Consider the following 25,296-nt stretch of genomic DNA (forward strand, 5'->3'; position numbering starts at 1 on the left):
GGTACCTGAATCAGATTTCAGAGGTGGGTTAAAATTTTAATGTATTTATCTTTTTTCATATTCAGTTTTTATATTTTTCACTTCAAGTATTTAATGAATACATTGCTTATTTAGCTAGAAAATCAGTTGCTTTATTTTTTCTGGTTTAGAGGGGATAGTAGATATAAAATAATCATACTGATCAAACATTTAGAGGATATGCTTCATTTAAGTGATTCATTACCCCCCACCCCCAGAAATTTGTTATGGTATTTGTGGATATAGGAATTGCTTTGTAAGTTAAGTGAAAAATATGTACATCTTTTTTTGTTCTAGAAGTGATGCTGGACTTAGAAAAGAATTTAGCAACAAGTTTACTGTATAGAATTTTAAAAGGCTAAAACCTTACTTGTTTAAATAATGTATATTTTAGTGCTGGGTTCTACATTTCTACTTACTAAGAAAAGGTTGAAGTTATTGGCTTCAGAATGTCTTGAATATATTTTCTCCAATCAAAGCTAAAGATAACCTTGATATAATTAAAATATACATCATGTGATACATTCTCCTATTTTAAAACATTGCCTTTGAGCTTCCTTTTAAATACACATGCACTAAGTTTCGTTGAAATAAAAAATCTTTTTTAACAAAAACAATATATGTTGAATGTAAAGAAGGAAGAAAATGAAAGTCATCTGTGATCCTATAATTTTAGGATTTTTAAGTAGTTAATACTTAGAGTCTTTTATTTTTCATTTTATTCTATGTAGAAGTTTCTTTTTATCCTAATATATAAGCACAATGGATTGCTTTTTCTCTTGAGTGTATGTGTGTGTAATTTGTCTCCATAATTATATTTCGAACAGTGCCTTTTAAACGAGTAGTGGTGGTGGGGTTCTTAAAAGATGTGCAGAATTCCACTGTATCTAAGGGTCTTGGGAGATAATCAGAGCCAAATCTGAAAGCATGAGTTACAGAATAGGAAAAAAAAGAGCACACTGATTTTGGAAGTCATGAGAAATCTTGATTGGGCTTGGCTGCTTGAGTCATTTAATGTCCCTGGAGCCTTGATTTTTCTCATCTGTTAATTGGGGATGATAATTCTAGTTTACTAGGGTTGTTCAAGTCATTCATGCCTGGAACAGGGTAGGTGTTCAACAGTTACTCATCTCCTTTCTCTGCTCTGAAGGCAAAGAAAACAGGGCAGAAAACAGGAGAGACATCCTTTTTCTCAAAAGTATAATTAAAATATTTCTTGTACATCAGGTGTTTTGGAAAGGTTCTTTTTGTGATGTTGGAACAACAGGGACAAGGAAATTTGGGGTGCAGCTGGTAACTGAGTGATGTATTATACATTACTGCTTTCCCTTCTCTTTTTTTTCTCCCCTTCTTTGGAAAGTCTTACTAATATATATAGTATGCCATGTTTACATTCTTTTTTTCTTTTTTGTAGCAAGCAGCAGATTGGAACAAATATGATGACCGATTGATGAAAGCAGCAGAAAGGGGAGATGTAGAAAAAGTGTCCTCAATCCTTGCTAAAAAGGGGGTCAATCCAGGCAAACTAGATGTGGAAGGCAGATCTGCGTGAGTATTACTGACGATAATTCCCTGAAGGGAATTTGGGTAGACCCTTGGGATACAAATGAAATTTGTGAATTATGGTTATCAACATTTAATTTAAAAAAACCTTTATCAAAACCCACACTATAAAACCTTTCAACATCACTTTCAAACAATTTTGACTAATAATTGTTCTCAATATGAACGATTTTCAAGTGAGAGAAAGAATACTAAAATACTACCCAGTGGTCTAGTTGTTTGGATGCAGTGGCAAACCATAGCCTGGGTTATTTGGTGCATTTTTATTTGGTGCAATTTTGTTTATAAGCTTTTTCATACTCCTTATCATATTTGATCCTCGCAGTGGCCCTTTGAAAAAAGTAGGAAAAAGTTTACAGAGGTTAAATAACTTGGTCTAGTCTCATTAAAAGTCACAGGTCTGGGCTTCCCTCATGGTGCAGTGGTTAAGAATCCACCTGCCAAAGCAGGGGACACGGGTTCAAGCCCTGGTCCGGGAAGATCCCATATGCCGCGGAGCAACTAAGCCCGTGAGCCACAACTACTGAGCCTGAGCTCTAGAGCCCGCGAGCCACAACTACTGAGCCCGCGTGCTATAACTACTGAAGCCTGCGCACCTAGAGCCCATGCTCCACAACAAGAGAAGCCACTGCAATGAGAAGCCTGCTCACCACAACTAGAGAGAGCCCACATGCAGCAAGGAAGACCCAATGCAGCCAAAAAAAAAAAAAAAAAAATGTCACAGGTCTGTGATGTAAACCCAAGTTTTCTGTCTTGGAAGAGTTCTGTAAATTACACTGCCTTTTCCTCTTACCCCCCAATCCATTTTTATATTTGGGTAATTAATTTAAATGAGAATGTTTAAGGCAGTAGGGAGGCAGAATGACTAGTGTGACTTAGGGAGATACAGGTAGTGATCCTACCCTTTCTCTTTTGTGTTACTGAGCACTTTACATGCTTATGAACCAGGCATCTTTTCTCTCACCCCTCCCCAGTCTTTATCATTTCTCTTCCTGTTGAGGATGGGGAGCAGTTGGGTTAAAGGGTAGATCTAGCTTCTGTTACTACCCTCTATAAATATAGCAGTTAAAACCTTATCTGGGAAACCTTCCAAAGTTAGAGGTGAAAAGTCTCGTTTCCTAAAATTCCTCTCCGCCTTATACTTGTGTAAGGTTTTTTTTAGACTATTATAACTGGAAACCAGATACTAAATATAGAAATGAATATTAGGAAGTGGATAGTTAATGTTTGATGTAGGTCACTACCTTAGAATGCTTAGATATTTAAGTATAGTGAAAAATAGCAAAGCGCGACTTTAAGTTGTTCATAAGAGCAATAAAGTTTGAGAAGTTCCAATTTTTTTATACTGTTTCAGTTTTATCAAGTAGGCAATTTGATAGCTACAGAAACTGGTTATTTTTGAGTCCTGCTTCTATTTTTGCTAATTTTTAAACCATTTATAGGGCTCACAGTATAAATAGTGAAAATTTAATATCTAAAACTGACTGTTTTTCTTTTTTTTTTCCCAAAATGCCAAGATGTTAAAAGATAAAAGGATCTTCTTTGGGATGAAAATCTTCAGTGAAACCTAATTTCTTCAGTTCTGTCCGTCCATGCTTTGAATGTTTTAAATGAATGATTACTTGAGTTTTTGTTCAGATTTTTTTGATCTAGGGTTCAATTTTGAGGGAAATTATTTGTATTAATGGTCAGAATTATGAAAATCTGGTGTAATTTGATTAACTGTAAACTTTAGTTTGTGAAATATTTGAGTAGTATTAGTTTCTGAGGTTTTCACTGTAGGAAGTAGAATTCTTTCTGGGATTCATAGGATAAAATATTTTCCTTTTGTTATTCACACACAAACTATATTCTTTCTTAATTAAAGCATTTTATGTTTAGTCAAGTATAGGACATATTACAAATATATTTTCTGTAATTATAAAAATAATGTTATTTTGAATGAGTTTTTTTGTTTTTAATTTTTGAAATTTAAGACAAAAGTAACATGTCCTTCTTGACCTCTATCCAATTTCAAAAATGAAATATTTGAGGCCTAGCCATAGTCACTGCAAGGATCTGTTTTCTTCCTGTTCGCCTCTTTCCTAGGGTGTAGCCCTTTGCCCAGGCAAAATGGGGCAGGTTCACCAAGAAGCTTCACTGCCACTTGGAGAGCCATGGATTCCAATTCCTGTCTCCCCATCCCCTCAGGCTGTCAAAAGTACTGTTCAGCCTCCCAGCTGTTTTCTCTGGAATCAGCAAATGCTCCTAGACAAAAAGTAGCCCCAAATACCAAGCTCACCTCTCTGGGCCTCTGTCCTTCCCTGCATACTGGCCTAGTAATTTTTCACTATCTTGTTAGCCTACTGATACCTTCAAGCAGATGTATTATCTTTTATGAAGCTCTTCTAGTTGTCCTCAGAGGTGGGGACTGTCCATATTACCTGGATCTCCTATTATAGAAGTAAAAGTACTTGTCTTGTTTAAAAACGAAAACTTAAAGTTGATTTTTTTTAATTGAAAAAGAGTATTTCTATAAAGCAGTTTTCCAAATTTCCTTTGCAACTCTGTATACAATTTAATGATTGATATATCTTCTTTCTGAAGCACATCTACTATTTATAGCACAACAGTATTAATAATGCATTGTAGATTTGCTGTGATTTCTGCCCTTTTAAGTGCATCATCAGTATAATGTTGAGTTATTTTGAAGAAAGAAGCCTTTCAGATTCTGTGAGCTAAGAAATGAAAACAAGCAGACAAAAAATGAGATCCCCAAGATTGTTGGAAGACTAAAAACCTTTGCTTGACGGAAATTACCATTCCTCAAAAGGTTCTCATGGTGCATTGCATAGTATAATCCCCCACTTCAGTGTTGCAAAGAGATTGATACCCTCAGCCTTATAGCAATTTAAGGAGAACTTATCTGACTTTTAAGAACACTATATTCCTTTTATCAGAAACATCTCTTTCTCTCTAATTCAAACTTTACACAAACCTGGTTTACTTTACTTAGTAGTGCTCAGTCTCTAGTTTGCATTTATATCCCTTGTAATACTAATAGAGGCATAACTAGTGTTGTAATATCTGGAGATGAATTTGCTAGCTATCTCCAGATTTTGTCTCTAAGCATTCAGTTATTCAGATATTTGAGGGTGCATCATCTGTCTGGTACTTTCATTGGTTCTGGGAATATAATAGGAAGCAGAACAGACAAGAATTCCCGCTTTCATCTAGTTAGTTGAGTAGGAAAAGATTAATAGACCATAAAGAAAATAAATCTTGAATTTATGTATAGTATTAGAAAATGTGTAATTCTATTTAGAATAATGAAGGCCAGGATGGGGGAGCTAGGAGTACTAAGGTTGCAGCGGATGGGGAAATGTAAACATTTCAAATGGTATGGTTAGGGAAGACCCCGACAGGGAGTGTGGTGCCAAGTGTGTCTGTATCCAGGCACCTTGCTGAGCCTTTACCTCCTGGCATCTTCACCATGGGCACGGTACTCGTTTAGGACCTGAGTTCAATGTCCTTTGCCAACAAGTCCTACAGTATTTACTTACAGTGTCAGTTCTTAATGCACACAAAATATTTCTGTAAATGTTTATTGATTAAGAAAGTATTAGATGATCAAAGAAACAATGGGATATTTTATCATGTACCTTGAGTACTTGATGGCTTAAAGTTATTTCGTGTTCAACTCTGTCTGTTTGTGTGAAATTTGAACCAGTCATACAGGTCTCTGAGTAAAAGGAAGAATAATGTGGTAGTACTTCAGGAAGAAGATGATGCCAGATCTTTTGTGGCTTTCAAGTGTAGCTTAGCTTGTTTTGAAGACTTTTCTATGCCAGGTTTAATATGATAATTCTAAAGAGATGGATAAGTGTTTTGATCTGTCTTTGGCCTTAGCATTCCGTGGTAACTTCATTTGTTTTGGTGGTTTCAGTATATTTGAAACTAAGCAAAATAATCTGATAGAAACTTTTCAGTGCATTTATTAAGGTCCAAACACCAGTGCCTTTGTTATTGAAATGATAAACTATAGAGGTAATAATGTAAATTTGGATTAAAATGAGTTTTTCAGTAATATGAGATAGGTTTCTTTTTTCTTGTATTAAATATATAGGTGTTCCAATGTAGCCTTTAAAATGCATGTTCACACGTGTGTGTGTGTATGTGTGAGTATTGAATATAAGGTGACATTTATGTAACATTTAAGTTGACCTTGAGTAGTTTCCATGGCATAACAAGTATTTTCTTTTTGTTTAGCTTTCATGTTGTAGCCTCAAAGGGGAATCTTGAGTGTTTGAATGCCATCCTCATACATGGAGTTGATATTACAACCAGTGACACCGCAGGTACGTTTGCCTCCATAGTCAGTTACAAACAGAGAAGACAAGCATCGTCCACTGCCAATGCTCTAAATCAGACCTAAATGTGATTTACAAAGAGAAGTCCTTAACTTTCTGTTTCTAATTAGCTGAGGTATTGCTCTGGGGGAGAGGGCAAGTACTGGGGATGTAGCAGAAAGGATGACCGAACGGATGAGCAGCTGGAGACCTGAGGTCTAGGGCTGGTCTTGGTAGTGCTACAGGATTCTAAAATATCAGACTTTGAAGAACCTTTAGGGGCCATTTAGTTTATACTCATATATTATTCAGTATATGAATTCTCGCTGTCCTGAGGTCATTTGGTTTTTGGTTGGACATTTCTTGTGTTAAGGAACTAACTGTCTCATAATAACAACATCACCAGTAGTGATCATAACAAGAAGAGGTGACACTTATTTAACATAGATTTAGCTACTCTGCTAAGCGCTTTACATGTACTAACTCATTTTATCCTCACATCAAGCCAATGAGGCTGCAAGGCACTGCGCTGTTAAGTGACTTGCCCAGGGTCTTTCAGTGGATGAGTCGCAGTCAGAGTTTGTGTTTTTAACCATTATGCCTCATGAGGAGACCTGGTCTGTGTTTAGCTAGCTATATTTATAAAAATTATTTCTAATAGTTTGTCTGTCTCTTATCAGGCCTTCTGCTTAAACTTAGTCATGCTATGTCTATCTTTAAAAATATTACAGCATAAGTTTGTCTGCACATCACAAGATACATTTTAAGTATTTGAGTATAGCTATTGCTTTTCTTCAGTGTTTTAGTTTTCTGTTCATCCGGACAATCATTCTCAGTTCTCTGAGACCTGTGGCACCTTATTTCTCTGCACTTCTACTTTATTATTCAGTTAAATACGGGAGCTGACCTAGAGCAGAGAATGTCCTTAACAACTTTAATGTTTTATCCTATGACTCCATGTATGGAAAAATAAATACATTACTGTTAACCAGCATTGTGTTTGGAAATGGAAGACAAGGGGGGAGAGGGAGAGAGGGAGAGATCACAAATGAGTTAGTGAGGAAAATCTTTACCTAAAGTTACCTTAATTGAAGACTAAACTCAATTTATTTGCCACCTTTGAATGAACAGAAAACTGTTATTACTTATATATATGTTTTCCACTGATGCAGAAGAATATTTATTTTTAGAAATTTTGGATTAACCATACCATTTCAGAATTCATAAGACTTTATTTATTGTGCTGATTCCAATTCAAACACGTGTCTTTCTTGTTTTTGTCTGTGTTCTTTCTGCTCTGGACATTTCGGCCTAATGGCCAATCTAAGTGACTTTTGCCCTCCCTCCTTCAGTGCAGATGAAGCTCAAATGCTTTCCCAAGCTCAGCAGATGACGTCTTTTCATATACTGCATTCCGGCATACCTTGCTTTACCCATTTTATCTTTTGTTTTTGCTGTTGTTTAGTCATGTTTTTATTGATGGGTTTAATTATGTTTGTCTTTAGAGGAGTTGTCCTTTCCTGAGAACAAGGACCTTGTCTCATTTGCTGTTATATTGTCTGTTATAATCCAGATGTGGATATTTGATAAAAATTTGATTAAACAATCTTTATGTATTTTATCTTAACTCCTTTATTTGCTAGCAATATAAAAGTAGATTGAAAATAACCAGATTTCAAGTTAGTGTGGTTTTGAGGTATTTGTGACCCAGGTCTTGCCAGGTACGCGCCTTTGGTGTAATTCAGGGTGATATGCTTTAGATGTCATATTTCCATGATTTTTTGCTGTACTATCTCAAGTGGCTGGATTTGGTATTCCCTTAGCCCTGACCTGACATTTTAATGTGACCAAGTTTCTGTGGCGTTTTGGTAAACACCAGGGACAGTTGCCACTGTGTCTATCCTCACTATCCACTCCATTCTCTCTCTTACTTCTCATGTAAGTGCCAGTTATTCTAGTCACTTTTCAGGATGTGAAATGTTTCTAGAAAGTTTGTCCATGACCAGTAGCAAATTGAAATTTGAAATTGTTACATCTGACTTAATTGTAGAGGATGTTTAGGAGTGGTTGAATATGTTATCTGTTAAAGGTCTGGACTCACTGCCTTTTGCTCTAGAACCTGTTAGCTACACAGAAATGATCAGACCCAGCAAAACTTATTCACCTATCTACATGCATATAAAAGTGAATGAGAGTTGAAAGTCAATTTATTCCTTCAGCCAGGATGAACAGAGCACACATTACCTTTCTAGCAGAAAGGTCTACTTGTGAAGTACAATTATGTTTGGAGAAGTTTGTGAAGTTAGAGGGAAATTAAGAGCATTAAAGATTGGAAGATGGAATAGTCTGGTGAAACCCTTGTAGTTTTCACCATCCAAGAAGGATATTTGTGTAAAGAAGTACAATTAGGAGAAATAGTGTTTGGAGGTAGAATGTTCTCTGCAAATTACCTTTTTCAGTATTCAGAGTTAACCTTCCAGATTATCTGGTGACCTCTTCCCTGCTCCCCTCATCATTTCTTTTAAATTTGTACATTTTAATCACATATTTGAACAAATTTTCTGATTTTTAAAGACAGAATCTCTTTGTAAACTTTGAATTTTAGTTGAAGCATAAAAATTAGTTAGAGAATACCCTTTCTTTGACTCACATCTCTTAACCTTTCTCCATTTTAGTATCCACACTGCCTATTGAGAAATGTTATGTGAAATCTAGTTATCTTTCTCTCCCTCCTATCCCCATTCCTTTTTTTTTTCTCTTTCTCTTTCTCTCCTTCTCTCCTATGGCAATATTTAATTACTTACTCTGTTTCAGGAACTGCTCCAGGTATTGGAGATACAGTGGTGAATAAGACAAAATTCTTGCTCTGTAATGAGTTTGTGTGTTTATTTTTTCTTCCCACCTTCATTGTTTTGGTGTGTACATTATCTCTAATTAAAATATGAAACTGGGTGAGACATCTTAGAAACTTAAAGCATGCCTACAAATGAAGTAGTCTGTCAACTGATTTTGGAAAACTGAAGCACATTTCTAAGGAGAATTCACATGTGAAGAAAATAACCCTTATCATATATTTAAAATTATTTCTTTTCTAGGGAGGAATGCTCTTCATCTGGCTGCAAAGTATGGACATGCACTGTGTCTACAAAAACTTCTACAGGTAGTAAAAGTGGTTAATACTTTGACTTTATTATTTTGACTGCAAATAACAGATGTGTTTTTGGAACTTGAGATCAAAGAAAATAGTAGGCTAGCTTTGACTATTAGCTTACATAATATTTTTTCCATCATTTGTGAAAGAATGTGAACAATAAAGAGCAAAAACTCTGAGGGAAGTGAATTGCATAACTCAGTGTATTAAAAATAAACAACAAAGACTTGACCTTCCTGTTGACATTAGCTGGAGATAGGAATTTTCTGTCATCTGGTATATGACTTGAGATGAAGTGATACAGCATAGGATCTATATATTTCTGTATAAACATCAATAACTCAGACTATATAATAACATCATTAGTTAAGCTTATAATCAGGCAACCACAAAATTCTGTGAACTAGTGGGCTAAATTACGTTTTCAGTTGAAAGGTCTAGTCACACATTTCCTTAAACATGTTTGCCACTAAGTTTCACAGCAGAACTCATTTGTTTTTACTGATTCAATTGTTCAAGTTTTAATTCTTGCTGGAAAAAAACCCAAGCAATAACAGTTTCTATATTTCATGCTATTGTAATGTACCATATGTTTTCCTGTTTACTGGAATACTGTTAAATTTACAGTATAATGTTATTATATTTGTCGCATGTCAAAATATTTATGGCATGTCTAGTACTCTTTAGAGTTTTTGATAAATGCAATATTTTTAAGATTAAATAACAGCTGTTCATTTGAGTCTTGATATTTATCTTGAAAATAAAACTTTCTTAGATTACTAAATTTCTGTGTTTTAACAGTACAGTTGCCCCACTGAACGTGTAGACCTGCAGGGAAGAACCGCACTTCACGATGCAGGTAATAAGCAAAGGTTTCACTTGGACATAAACAAATCTTTGTTAAAATGGCTGGGCATTTAAATTAATTTCAAAGTTTTAACATGAATATATTTGTATAATTCATGGAGAAACAGAATGTTATGAATTTTTTATTTATTCAGATTTGAAATTTATTGGATTGTACGGCTTAAAAAGAATCATTCAGCCAATATTTACAGGCCAGGTTGCTAGATACTGAAAGTCCAAAGATGAATAAACCATAATCCTGCTCTCAAGGAGCTGTAAGTACCATGTGTTTGCTTGGGAACTGGTAGGAGAAATGGGAATGAGGAAGACTTTTCTCTTTCTTAAAAACTGTATTTACCTCATTAACATGTCTGAACCTCATTTTCCTCATCTGCAAAATGAAGTTACTAATACTACTGCAGTAGTGGTTATAACTGAATCATGAATAGTGCCTGGCATGTAGTAACTTCTTAATTAATGGTGATGGTGCTTGTTTTGATTTAGAGGTGTCAGTGCTGAATTACATATCATTGTAATTTGCTGTATTTTAAAAGAGATTTATATTAGTAATTTCAAAGATTTTATTAACCATACTGTATATCAAAATTTATCTGCATTATTCTTTAGGTGTCTTAAAGAAAGTGATTAGAAAAAAGTTAAATATTTAAGGATTTTTGGAATGTAAGATAGTCTGACCCCTGGGCAGACTCCTCTAAGACTGAAATTCCTAGTTAACTAGGCGTTCAAAGGAAAAACAAAACAAAACAAAAAAAACCCTACTGTTTCCTTTCATGTATATGGAATATCCTTGGTAGATTAGAGGATTAGAGTAGTCTCTGTTAAAAATGTATTATACTTCAATTTTCCTTCAAACTTTTATACTTTTGATTTTCTTCCTTTTTAAAAATATTTTATGTATTTTTATGATAGTTTAATCTCTCACACAATGCATTTTTTTAAATTTTGGTATAGAGTACTATTATTTGCAGAACTTTTTTTGTGTGTGTGTGTGTGTGTGCGGTACGCGGCCCTCTCACTGTTGTGGCCTCTCCCATTGCGGAGCACAGTCTTCAGACGCACAGGCTCAGCGGCCATGGCTCACGGGCTTAGCCGCGGATATGGGATCTTCCCGGACCGGGGCACAAACCCGTGTCCCCTGCATCAGCAGGTGGACTCTCAACCACTGCGCCACCAGGGAAGCCTTGCAGAACATTTTTACATACATTATCATTTAAGCCTCACAATGACTCCTGTGAGTTTCTATAGTTTTATTTTATATTTTATATTTTTATGATAATTTTGTATTACTACTTAAGTAAATAAAAATAATTAAATAATTTAAAAATAAATAAAAACATAGACCTAGATTTGTATGTGATATACTTACCAAGCTTGTGTAGTTATGGAATCATCAAAACAAATTTATAAATTAAACTTAAAATCATAAGAAAATATAATTCATTTCTGTAGCATTAATTTATTGTATTTGATGGAAATTTTAAAATGATTTTGCTGCTTAGTGAAGTATAAATATGTGTCACATGATATTTCTATTCTCCTACCACCTTCTAGTAGTTGTTTTTTAATCCATCCAACCTTATTAATAATCATGTTTTAAAAATTATTAAAAATGTTTTATTATGGAAAATTTCAAACATAAAGTTAGACTATCATATTAAAATACCTTATACCCTTCATCCAGCTTAGACAGTTGTCATCATATGGCTAATCTTGATTCATTTATACCACCACCCATTATTCTCCTCTACTTGGCATATTTTAAATCAAATCCAAGACATCATATAATTTTATCCATAAACAATTCAGTTTTTATCTCTGAAAGATAATGATTTTATTTTGTAACCTAAGTGTAATACCATTATTACACCTAATGCCTTTGAAAATGTTTTTAATATCATTTACTCAATCTTCAACTTTTCCTCGTTGTTTTTATTTTTTTTACTGCTTAATTGAGGTATAATTATTATACAAAAATTGTATATATTGATTGTATAATGTAATATAATATATTGCACATAATTAATAATATGGTATTGTGTACTTTAAAATATATTAAGAGGATAGAGTACTTAGTATTCTTACCAAAAAAAACCCCAAAAAACAAACCCCCCAAAACACACAGACACACAAAAGGACACAGGAAATTTGTGGAGGTGATCCATATGTTTAGTACCTTGATTGTGGTGAGGGTATTACAGTGTATGCATTTGTCCAAACTCATCAAAATATGTACAGTAAATATGTGTAATTTTTTTGTATATTATAGATTTTATTATCCCTGTTTTTTAAACTGGTACAACTTAACAGAGTGAAATTTTAATATTTGTTCAGTAGGTATACAGGTGAAGTTAAATGAAGACCAAGTCGATGTAGTAAAAGAACTCCAATATCAGTTGCTTATAAAAAAAAATGGAGTGGTATAGGTTGGCAGGTGGCTTGAGGTCATTCATGAACTGAATTCTTTCCATCTTGTTGCTCCACTTTCCTCTGGTATCTTCCTCAGCAATGTCATTGCAGCAGGGTTGTAGCCATATCTGCATTCCAGCTGGCAGGAAAGGGAAGGAGAATAGGAGGAGCGCATGCCCACAGTCTAAGGCCCAGATTTGGAAGTGGTAAATAGCCCTCTACTCATAATCCATCAACAAGAGCAAAGTCAGTTGGTTGTATTTATCTGTAAAGGAGGCCCAGAAATGTAATCTCAAGATAACTAGTCATGGCCGAGTTGCTACACTGTAGAAGAAGGGGAGAACAAATTTTGGTAACAATTGCCACAGTCCAGCCCTCTGACCTTCCAGATATTCCTGCAGCCCCTACTTCCCACACATAGAACATTATCCCCACCCCAAGGGAGAGGATACATAACCAATTCAGTCACTGAAGCCACCTCAAAGTGGGATTTCTGTGTGATGTGCACTTGTGTATTTTTGGCTCTGAAATGGCTCTTCATGGTCCAACAGTTTGTAAACTCAAAGAAAAGAGATCTGCTCCTTACAATATAGTGATGCAGCAAGAACAGGATAAGTAAAATAAAGACTCCCTTTTGGAAACAGGAGAACTGGGAAATACACAGCAGTCACTAGTCAACAGCAGGTATCAAATACTGATGAGCAAAACTTGCAAAGGCTTTCAACTGAGATCTTGGAGTAAATTTCTTGGTTAGCTCCTTCAGGTGCCCCCTGGTTTGTTTCCTAGGAGAAATCCCTTATTGTCCTCTGTGGGCCCTAGCTCTGCCTTCTGGGAGGTTCTTGTCCATTATCCTCCAAGATCACAGGTAAACTGGATGTTGGAAAGTATGCCCTCTATATAGGCAGCTTAAGCACAGGAAGAGTTATTAGTTTTAGCTGACTGGGCTTTTGGATTTTGGGGTAGTGCATTCCCTCAAAACCTTGGTAGGTTTCTGGCCTATTTGTTGCCAGCCACTTCCATATGTCAGGAACCATTTATTTTCTGGACATAAAGTTCTTAACCCTCCTTTATTTCTTGTTTTTATTTCTGGACTCATGATTCTCTACCTCATTTTATTTTATTTTTTAACCAAAATTTAGAAAATTTATTTATAAAATGTTCAGTACTGTGTAGAACATTAGGTTAATTTACAGAGGTTTTTTTAAAATTTTATTGGAATATAGTTGATTTACAATGTTGCATTAGTTTCAGGTGTACAATGAAGTGAATCACTTATACATATACATATACCTACTCCTTTTTTAGATTCTTTTTCCATATATGCCATTACAGAGTATTGAATAGAGTTCCCTGTGCTATACAGTAGGTCCTTATTAGTTATCTAGTTTATATATAGTAGTGTGTGTATGTCAATCCCAATCCCCCAATTTATCCCCCCCAACCCTATCCCCTGGTAACCATAAGTTTGTTTTCTACTTCTACTTCCATGACTCTACTTCTGTTTTGTAAATAAGTTCATTTGTTCATTTTAATACTGCCACCTCAAAGTCATCTGAAATAATAGTCTTGGATGGGAATATAGTATCTTCAATCTGATCTTTATTCCAGGACTGGATCTGGTTTTTTTGTTTTTGTTTTTTTTTCATTTTTCCTTATTGGGCTGTCTTTGAGAAAAGTTGTGACCAACAATAGTTTTATATCTTGCTGTTTGGTATAGAGAAACAATTGGCTTCTCTATACCTGTGAGGTCCCAAATATCTAGAAACTCTATTCCCTTCCATCTGTGTTCATAACTAATTCTTGCTTGACCTCATCTCTTTCTTGTTGACCTCATCTCTTTCTTACTAAAAGCAGTAAGCAGCTGCCAATATGCCCTAAAATTTTGGCTCTTCTCTATTGCTTCACCTAGAAAGGCTCCATAGTCACACAGTGTACCTTGTAAATTAGCACAGATGATAGATCTATCAAATGTTTTGCCACAGTATGAGAAAAATCACAAGGTTTCTAGCCTGAAATATGTTTACTGACCACCTAGTACCCAACCACTAAACCAGTGCTGTATAATTTAGGTATCTGTTACAACAGCACCTGACTCCTGATAGCAATTTTTGTCTTGGTTAGGGATAAGATTATACTGCTGTGACAAAATAAAATAAAATTTGCTTTAAAAAACACAAACACACACACACACACAGAATTTATTTCTTTCATGTCACAGCCCTAATGATCAGACTGGCTTGTACCTCTGCTTCATATAGTCATTCAGGGACCCAGATTTCTTCTGTTTTGCAGTTCTACCATTGCCTGGGGTGTTGTCCTCATCTTTAAAGCTGAAGCTGATAATAGGTACCTGTTATCCTGCTAGCAGGAAGGAGAAAGATTATGGAAGAATGTATAACCACTTTTTAAAGCCCTAGACTCAGAAGGTAGCACATGTCCCTCATGTCAGACTCCATTGGCATGATCTAACTCATGTGGTCATGCCTGCATGCAAAGGAGACTGGAAACTGTGGTCTAGGTGAGCCACCCTGTGCCCAACACAGTTTTATTACCATGGAACAAGGATGAACAGCTGGCATTCTGCATCATTGCACCTTTAATACTGACTTGATTTGTTCAGTATAGTATAACTCTGGAATTTTTTATGCTTTACATTTTTTCATTCTTATTTTTAATTGGGCCCGAATGGTTGTTATTTTATAATTCCTGAATTAATGTATTCAGTTTCAATTTATCTTTTTTTTAAGATTGATTATATATTTTATATAAAAGATTTGCTGGATTAAAGATGTCAGAAATGAAAAATTTACTTGATTTTTTAATGTATGTTTGGTTTTACTTTATTGAATTGCACCAAAAAAAAAAAGAATGCTGACTTAGTACTTTTTTGTGCAAATAAACTAGTATCAACTTATAAAACTTTTATAAAAACTCGTGGGAAGTATAAACACAATCGTACTTTATGAATTTGACCACTTTTTTCCTGATACAAATATGAACTCTAGTGTTGATCAGAGAAGAGGCATCATGTGATTTTATAATATAATTTTTAGCAAAATGACCCTGCTTTTGCATCAAGGGCAGACATTGCAGTTTCTGCTTTGAAAAGGAAATATGAATTGTATGAATCATACTTCATTTACTGTGGGTCTTCTATAAAGAAAAAAGTATATGATTCTTTTTAAAAAACTGCACTAACACTTCAAGGATTCAGTAAGTTATAGCCATATTTTAAAATATACTATAAATAGAAAGTTTAAGTGTGATTTTCATTATCAGTGTTTACCCTTAGAACAGCAGTATATTCTTGTCCTCTGCAAGAGTGACACTGTTCCTTGGTCCTAATAAATTATACAAAATTTACAAAATGATCTTGTCTAATCCATTTTCAGATAGAAAAATCAATGCTTATAATGCTAAACTGAGAGTGAAGGATGTGAAGCTTAGTACTTTAGAGACTGAAGAATTTAGGCCTTATACGGGTCTAGCAAAACACCACGTGTTACCAACAGATGTTCACCATTTATCATTTTCCTTTGTTCCTCAAAGCTATGGCAGACTGTCCTTCTAGCATACAGCTGCTCTGCGACCATGGGGCCTCAGTGAATACCAAAGATGTAGTAAGTCAGTTTATGTTTATTCTCATTTCAACTCATGTATTCTGACTTTCATGTTTTGGGAGACTTGTTGTCTGAATGCTGTCTTATTTTTCTTGTTGCTTAGGATGGGCGGACGCCACTTGTTCTGGCTACTCAGATGTGTAGGCCAGCAATATGTCAACTGCTGATAGATAGAGGAGCGGATATTAATTCCAGAGACAAACAAAACAGGTAATTCTTTTATCACGGCTCCCCAGACACCAGCTCGATACACAGTGATCCTGAAGCTCTGCTGCTGTGACTTGGCCTTTCTATCCTCTGTGGTTCTCCCTTCCTTGGAATTAGCACTCACTTCTTATTACTCTTCAGAGTTGGCTGAAGAAGGAGGGAGAGGGAAATAGGGGATGATGACTGGGTAAACTCGAAATACAGGCAGTGATTATGGCCTGTGTTCAGGTCAAAGACCTGAAGAAAAGAGTAATTATATCCTAGTTATTTTGAGCTTATAAAATAATCTTTAATGAAATGGGCTCAAATAAGGAAGAAGAATAAAAAATTACATTTACAGTCTCTACTTCTTCATTAGTGAATCTTTTGAGAGTAAAGGAGTTCTTGCGTGTCCTGGAGCTTGACATGTTTCAGTGTAGATTTTCTCAAGGTGTTTTCTCTCCTTTCTGCTGGGCACAATGCCACCTCCTTCTCTGAAACTGAGTTCATTTCCATACCCCAATACAGATTTCATTAATTTATTTCTGCACCTGTATTTGATGTTATTTTAGCTGGTGTGCACTAACAATTTCTATCTGTAATTCTCTCTGTCCTCTTTTCTGGGTCTAGTGTATCATGCTGCTTGCTATATTATAATTCTGATGTTTATAGTCACGGAGTTTCTGACAACAAAGTATCTGAAATACATCCCTTCCACCAGTTGAAGCATTACAGTAACTTATGACAAGTTTCTGAGATTTTATAGATGATTACTGGTAAAATTGTTGGTTTCTTTTCAGTTACTTTTATTCTTCTAAACACATATTCTGTTGTTTGTACTTCACTGGAAGTAGATAAGTATAAATAGTCTTTGGATGTCAGATTTTATAGCTCTGATTGTTTTCATTGTTCAGGCATCTCAAAGGAGGAAATTCTTAAGCAATTAAATCATTAATGTGATTTTTAAGAAAGTGGCTTTTTTTATATTACTTTGTTTTTGTGATACTATGATCTGGCTCCAAGCATGTTTAAGAAAATTTGATTGAAAAATAAATTTTAGGACCAGAAAGGGGTGATCTGGCTGATCCACGTATACAATGCTTTCTCTTATATTTTTCCAAGTATGTTTGTCTGTCTGTGTTTTTTCATTGGAACTTCACAAAAAAAACCAATGCGATAGGGCAATGTGTATTATATTTAGACTACACAGCAAATGGTTTTAAAGGCAAATTAAAATCTGTTTGTGACACTCTGTATTCAAGTTTCTTTTCTTTCTTCCTGTCTTACCTATAACATTTTTTCCCTTATAACAAAAAATTTGTTAATGCCTGTTTTATGTAAAACTGCATTCCAGCAACTACCGGGGAGTATAAAAGAGGAATAGAACAGACATCAAATAAAGGCAAAAATCAGTTTCCGTATGAAATTCAATATTCACAATTGAAGACAGAATCATATATAGGATAAGTCACTTCATTTCATTAAGTGTTGGTTGCCTCAGCAGTAAAAATAGAGAATTTCTAGAGTACTTATAAATTTCCATGATGATTTAATTGTTGCATTATTATGATCTGCTAATTATACTGTTAAATGTTTAAGTGCTGACGATTCTATCATGGCAGAATAAACCAGTGGTCCATGATAATGGGGTTAATCAAAGAAGGTTTATTTGAGAAGGCAAATTTTAACATTAAGTGTGAAAATGTGAAGGAGATGTGTAGGAGAAGAAAGGCTCTTCTAAAGAGAGAAATCAGGAACAGGAATCTGATTCTTGTTTTGGAATAGAAGGGGTTCACTGGTGACGTTTGCATGATGTGGTTCAGTTCACGAAGTGATTTATTTTTTTCAGTAACTGATAGTGTATTTATAAAATGAAAACCTCTCTAACAAAATACACTTTTCACTGGGAAAATAAATAAAATGGACAAATGGATCTACACAAAGTAAAAATTAACTTTGGTAGATTTCAGTGTAGGACAGTCTATAACAAGCTTATTTGCCCTTATTCCCCCAGAGCTGATCATCTTCCAAGTTAAGATTTTTAAAATATTTTTTAATTGAGATTATTATGTTGACATTTGTTTCTCATTCCACATCATCTTCAGCCAAGCTCTGGGCACTTACAGTTCTCTAGTTGTTGGGAGCTTAGTCAGAAGCATCTGGAACACTGGTGGTGGAAGAGTTTGCTGCAACACTTGCAGTAACTGCTGTGGCCGTCCACACACAGCAGTTGCATTTTTCAGATGGTCAACACCCTTCTCATATTCACCTTGAGTTAGTAACTCTTGCAAGCTGTATTTCTTTGAGGAAGAATTTCTGAACGGCTTCAGCATCTTTAAGGTCAGGTAACTTGGAAAGTCCAATTCTCTCCTTGGCAAGCTTCTGTTTCTTTCTTCGTTCTCTCAGCCTGTTCTTGAAGTTAGGGTCACTCCGTCTCTTGGGGTCAAAGTAAATGCAGTACCCGATGAAAAGGGCCCCGCACCCACCAGCGGAGTTGGCACTGTTCGGCCCTCCATCTTCTCTCCAACGAGGAGTGGGGTTGGCGGCAGCAGCGCCCGTGATGAAGCCCTTGGCCGAGAACCCTCGGAAAGGACTGTGCCACTCTGTCCCGCCGTCCGCCGCGAGGGACGTGGAAAGGCCTGCAAAGTGATTTAAATAGCTTGGGTTTATCGTTGTAGGTTTTGCACAGATAAGGTGACAGTATCAGTTGTGGAAGATCTTTGTGGCAATTAACTTGTAGTACATAGAAGGACTGGAATAAAGGAGGTTAATTTGGTAGTAGAAGTAACAAATGTGTGTAGGTAGATGTAAAATGTTAGCTCCGCAAACTAAGACACAAAACAAATGTTTTTATAAATGCAATGGAGTTCAAATGTAAGATGAAAATATGAAGTCAAATCTGTGTCTATAACAACGTGGCTTTTTAAAGTAATATCTGTTCTTTAAGAAGGGGACCTCTGAAAGAGATTTCTGAAATATTTTTTTGGATCCTTCTCAAGGTCTTATTCTTCCGTCTTACCTTCTAGGACTGCTCTCATGCTAGGTTGCGAGTATGGTTGCAAAGATGCAGTAGAAGTCTTAATCAGAAATGGTGCTGATGTAACCTTGCTGGATGCCCTTGGCCATGATAGTTCTTACTATGCAAGAATTGGTGACAATCTGGACATTCTAACCTTACTGAAGACTGCATCAGAAAATACCAACAAAGGTACCAGCAGTTTTCTGTCACTAGAGAAGTGCTAGTTAATAAAGAGCAAGTTTTAAAGATTTAGATGGTAGAGCTACAGTTTGTAAGAGGCAAAACGCTCCTTACAGTAAGCAGTATTGTTTCATCTCCCTCTCTGCCCCAGCTGTGCGGGGGGCATTTTCATTATAGTCACTTGTTTCGAGGCAGTGTGTGTTACATTTATTGTCCAGTTTATCCAGTCAGCCCTACTCTACTGTGGAGTAATTTAAGAACTGAAAAGAAAGAGCCAAATAAAGTGTTTTACTAATATATATATATATATATATTTTTTTTTTTTGCGGTATGCGGGCCTCTCACTGTTGTGGCCTCCCCCGTTGCGGAGCACAGGCTCCGGATGCGCAGGCTCCGGACGCGCAGGCTCAGCGGCCATGGCTCACGGGCCCAGCCGCTCCACGGCATATGGGATCCTCCCAGACCGGGGCACGAACCCGTATCCCCTGCATCGGCAGGCGGACTCTCAACCACTTGCGCCACCAGGGAGGCCCTAATATATATTTTTTGATGAGGAAGGGTGAAGTGCTTAAGCTCTTGTACTTAAAAAGTTTTAAAGAAAGAATCATTGTTTAAACATGTATTTAAAATATTCAACTAAGATTTATTGAATACTTGTGCCAAGTATTTTCCTATGCTTATTAAAGAGAAATTGGAAAGCACAGAAAAGCACAGCAAGTAAAATCAACCACTCATTCTACCACTGAGGAGCCTCTACTAACATTTTGAGAAATATCCTTCCAGTCTTCTCTCTGTGCATAAAATTGAGGTCACCTGTAGTGAGCTGTAGATTACTTTTTGTGTAATATAGTTCGAAGACTTTTCCCTCATAAATAAATATTTTTTCTACAGTATGATTTTTATTGATGCATAAAATTCCATCTCAGTTTAATTTAATTAAGCAATTTTCTATAGGTGTCATTTAAGTTGTTTATACAGTTTTTACTAATATAAATAACCATTTAGTGACTGTCCTTATGCATAAATATTTTAGCATATTTTTATTATACCCTTAGGATCACTTCCTAGAAATTGAATTAAGAGGTTTCAGGTTATGCACATTTTTTTAAGCTTTTAATATATATCGACAAGTTGCCTTCTAATTTAGGATGTTTTAAATTTTGTATTTTTCACCTGCCTCCCCTCCCTGGCATTGAATATCATCTACAGGGATGTTGTCATAGCAAAAAAAAAATACTTTGCCGATTAGATAGGCAAAAGTGATATTTCATTGTTGTTTTAACTGTAAGGTGGTAAACTTCAAAAAAAACTTAAAAATTTATTTCTTTAATATTGACTTAATTATATAATTGGGGAATGCAAATCTACCCAAGTTAACCTGCTGTTTCACTGTTCCTCTTTCTCCTCCCTTTCTCTCTCTTTAAATCTTCAGGGAGAGAACTTTGGAAGAAAGGACCATCTTTACAACAGGTTAAAAAATTATGTATATTGTGCAGTTTAAGTAAAGTGTTGAGTAAACCTGGGTAATGGTTATATATAACTGTTTTGAGTTTAACTGCATGCTGTTCTCTCTTCCCAGTTAATCATGCCCAGGTAGAACCTAGGTCATGAGATCCTGAGGCTTTACCCAGATACTGTCACTCAGCTTGAGACAGTGGGTCTTAATTACAATGAATGTATCCAGTGGGAAATAAGTAGACCCCTGATTGCTGGGCTTGAACATCCAGCCTTTTCAAGTGTGGAATATTGCACCCTGTTGAGTTTCTTTGATGATGAATATTAGCTTGGTAGACTTTTTCTCCTATTCTCCCTTAGTAACAGAGTCGAATATCCCCTGATGTGGGAAAATTCTTCCAAGCAATAAGAAATGAAGAAAACAGAATTCAAAACTGATTATATATGTGATTTCAATGCCACTGTTAACATTTTTATTTCTTTTTCTTTTTCTTTTTCTTTTTTTGCTGTGTGTATTTAATTTAATGAGGACTTGACTTTAAAAAAACACACTACGTGAAATAATTCATACCTTGCACTAAGTTTATTATCAAATCACTATTTAACCCTGGTTTTGTGTCTCAGTCTCAGTAGATGTCTAATCATTTCCCCTAATCTCTTTGAGTTAAAGTGAGTGGGGTTGCTTTGTGCACTCTTAAACCATCTCACCCAAAGCTAGTGTAGGCAGCTCTCCTCTTCTGCTGACTGTCCCCTTCCAGGCTTTCAGCTTTTCTCTAGTGAGAGGGACCTGAGCACTTCCAAACCCTGAAGAGAGGTAATCAGGTACTTTCTGAGCCATCCTGTTATCATTCTATATCATTTCTGTAGCTCGTACCTAAATTTGAAAGCTGTATGAAAGCATGCTTCCCTTTCAGTCCATCACAGTTAAGTAATTCGTCCCTCCATGGGTCATATCTGCTGTCACTTTTCTTTCCCATCTGGATCAGCTGTTTCAGCCTTTTCTCCCATTCCTCAGATAAGCTAAATGGGTGTAGAGGGAAATAAAATGTGCCCTCTTATATCAATACCAGCCATCTCACACATATTAAGAGAAAAACTATTTCTGAAATATACATGTATTTAAAAGAAAGAATTATTGAATGTTAATATGGGTATGGTATCTAAATGAATAGGAATTATCTAAATGAATTCATGGAGTTAATATTCTGCTAAGGACAGTAAAACTCATTGTTTCAGTTGTTAATTAAATACATTTTAAAATACCTGCTGTAAATAGGATTTGTTTGTATACTAAGGGACATATAATCCTTGTTATCAAGAAGCCTACAGTATAGTTTTAAAAATAAGATGTATTCAGTTACTTACTATATGCCCATTACTGTTCTAAGTGCTGGGGATATCAGCGTTCAAGTTCCTTGCCCTCATGGAGCTCCCAGCCCAGTGAGAGAGATGAACAGTAAGCACATGGGTATTTAGTACCATGGCAGTTGCTTTGAAAACAAACAGAACAGGGTTAGGGAATGAAGAGGGAGAGGGCGGGAAGCTATTTTAGATGGTGTGGTCAGGAAGTGACTGACATTCGAGCAGAGGTCTGAAGGAAGTGAGGAGGGAGCCAGCGGCTCTGTAGGTGAAGCCTCAAGGGCAGAGGGAAGGGCAAGTACCAAGCCCCTGATGAAGGAGCATGTTTAACATGCCCGTGGGGCAGTAGAGGGGCAGAGTGACAGGAACCAGAGACCAGAAGGGAATACGGGGTCTGAAAGTGGTATGATGAGACTGGTCAGATTCCACGTGAAGAATGGCCCTTTGGTAGAAGGAATGAGGCTAGACATGTAGTTTGGGCCAAATCGTGGATACAGAGCATTGTCTTAATGGGAACTTGTTCCTCTAATTCTAAATCCAAGCTCATTAGGACGATAGTTTAAACACATGAGTCAACAAATAATGTGGAACATAAAATTATCTTGGAAAATTAAAGCATTCACGTTTTGTTTGTTTGGTTTTTTAGCTCTCAAAAAGGAAGAAAGAAATAGCTTTCTAAATTATTGTGTAGATTTAAAGATCAATTTGGTCAAAAAAAAGATTATTTTATCTCTTGTTTAATGATTGTATTGTGTTTTTATTAAAGCAAATCTCTAAGCTGGAATAAAGTTTCAAAGCAGTAAGTGTACAAAAACAGATCATGTACCCAACCAAGTCATTTAGAAATCTTTTATATAGCTTTAGTCAGTGGATTGTCTATTTCTTTCTTATCACACCCTTTGATATTTTATTTCATCAGTACTCAAAGAAGTAATTTCCATATTTTCTCTCAACATTAATGTAACTCCCCCCGCCTCCTCTTTTTAAACACCAAATTCTTCTTTTGGGAATGGTAGCTGATGCTTTATAGTACAACGTGAGTTTTGCCTCTAGTACAAATTCTCCTTTTTAAAATTTGGTGACTTTGGTTAAGATAAATACTTAGCAGTAGGGGTTTTAAATTCTGTTATTTTTTTAGTATTTAAAAACTAGATTATACTTGATTTATTTAAAACCTATATCCTTAAAGATTCTTTCCATTTGGAGTTTTAAGTGGAAACACTGCCACCTTGTGTTTTGTACAGCAAAATTTAAACTTGGATAAATTGAAAATCACTAATTGGGTGTATTGCCTATTGAGGAAAATGCACTTTTCTATATTCTCATGCTTGCTAACCTGTGTTTTCTTATGTTTTACCAAAGCGAAATTTGACGCATATGCTAGATGAAGTAAATATGAAATCAGATCAGAGGGAGCATCAAAACATTCAGGTAAAAAGAAAAAAAAATTGGTATCTTCCTTTGCAAAGAATTCCAGCATTGTTTGTAGTGGGGTTGGGGAAAAGAAAGGAAGCAAAAATGCGGGGGAACTGAGTAGGGGATGGAAGGGCAGCTTGTTATGTTTTGTGATTCTACTTTCTGGCCCAATTCCTTCTAAAAGAATTAACTTTTGATATGAATGTTTGGGTCAGTATTATCTTACAGGAAGTATTGTTTTAATATATATTAGGAAGTAAATTATTTAATAACTTTCTGTAAGTTTTTGTTCATTTAAATATATCTGTTTTGGGCCATAAATCATAAATTTGTATTCCTTTTAGAAAATTAATTATAATGATAAAAATGATGGTTATCAATGTAAATAAACAAAATCTGAACTTTTTCTTAAAGTATTTTTTATTTTGATTAAGAAAATAATTTCATTAACCACACAGCACTTTTTACCTTTTATGTTCGTCAAAGTGTTCAAAAAATAATTATTATTTGGATTGCATTGGAAGAAGAGCCATAATTAAATGGTTTATTTTATGACTGAAATACCATTAAAATATAAATTGAATAGCCTTTTCCATATGATAAAACAAAAGCATTTTATTTGGGTTTTTGTAGTTTACTATGTAGTGTTAAGAAAGTGAACTGTAGCCTTCAATTGGAGGCTTAAATGTTTTATCAGAGCACTGAAGTATTGATATTCTTATGCTTTGTTAAACTCATAAATTTGAGAGGTGTTTGGCAAAAGTTAAAATGACATATTCTTCTGCTATTTTCTATTTCCAGATGATGCTTTTATTTCTTATTTATTAGAATCATGATGGTTTGCTGTCTTTGTATATAGTTGTATTTATTAGTTATCATAGGACTATAATTTTCTGCATTATTTCTCATGTATAGATTTTAAATTATTTGAATGTCATTGAAATTATTATATCTTTATACTTAAAGCTGTTTTATATATGTATATATCTGTTTATGATAGTGAACTGCTTTTAGAAAAATCTTCCATAAGAATTGCTCCTTTAAAGTTGGTCTAGCACCTGTTATCTTTGCTATTTAAGGATCTGGAGATTGAAAATGAAGATCTGAAAGAGAGGTTGAGAAAAATTCAGCAGGAACAGAGAATATTATTGGACAAAGTCAATGGTTTACAACTTCAGCTGAATGAGGTAACTAATCTGCATCATACCAGAAAAATCCAGAACTGTTTTACTACGAGTCATTATCATCGGTAACAAATTGTTAATGACGGCCCATCACAGCAAGTCATGGTGCCAGGTGCTAAAGGAGGTAAAATCAGGTCATTGCCCTGTGGAAAGTCATATCTTATTAGGACCTTTACATGAAACAAGGTCGGATCTAAGAACAGAGAACACTGTTGGTCTGTGGTGATGACAAAGGACTGAATGTGATTGGAGTTGTGGGATTAGAGAGGAAGAAGTAGACAGAACACGTGAGGAGGAAGAGCAGGTAAGAGTTGTAAGTAACCGATGGGGTCTCAGAAGAATCGAAAGTGCTTCTGAACCTGGTTAGTGAGAAGCATGAATGACAGCGCGGAGCACAGAAGTAGTAGCACATAGGCATTTTCTTCTCAGAGCCTCATCCCCAATCTTAATGACATGTGCCAGTCTTTTTAAAAGATACTTGCCAAGCTCATGCTTTTTAAAATAAACTTTCAAGAGTGAAAATACATTTCTTCTTCTTTTTAAA

The 25,296-nt window shown here is 35.4% G+C and overlaps 1 protein-coding gene and 1 pseudogene across 2 annotated transcripts in view; one reads left to right on the forward strand and one right to left on the reverse strand.

Moving 5' to 3' along the window:
- The window catches only part of UACA (uveal autoantigen with coiled-coil domains and ankyrin repeats), an 80,414-nt gene that overhangs the window by 36,851 nt on the left and 18,267 nt on the right, over positions 1-25,296 (forward strand). For both annotated transcript variants that reach the window (XM_060097081.1, XM_060097082.1), the window contains exons 2-11: positions 1,433-1,566; positions 5,830-5,918; positions 9,005-9,069; positions 9,862-9,919; positions 15,883-15,953; positions 16,057-16,163; positions 19,166-19,347; positions 20,771-20,808; positions 23,515-23,583; positions 24,648-24,755. In XM_060097081.1, the coding sequence (XP_059953064.1) occupies positions 1,433-1,566; positions 5,830-5,918; positions 9,005-9,069; positions 9,862-9,919; positions 15,883-15,953; positions 16,057-16,163; positions 19,166-19,347; positions 20,771-20,808; positions 23,515-23,583; positions 24,648-24,755 (921 nt within the window). The remainder of the gene's footprint in view (positions 1-1,432; positions 1,567-5,829; positions 5,919-9,004; positions 9,070-9,861; positions 9,920-15,882; positions 15,954-16,056; positions 16,164-19,165; positions 19,348-20,770; positions 20,809-23,514; positions 23,584-24,647; positions 24,756-25,296) is intronic.
- LOC132489215 (mitochondrial import receptor subunit TOM20 homolog) lies at positions 18,225-18,884 on the reverse strand (annotated as a pseudogene).

The sequence above is a fragment of the Mesoplodon densirostris genome, chromosome 4 (assembly GCF_025265405.1).
Source record: "Mesoplodon densirostris isolate mMesDen1 chromosome 4, mMesDen1 primary haplotype, whole genome shotgun sequence".
In the NCBI taxonomy this organism is placed as follows: Eukaryota; Metazoa; Chordata; class Mammalia; order Artiodactyla; family Ziphiidae; genus Mesoplodon; species Mesoplodon densirostris.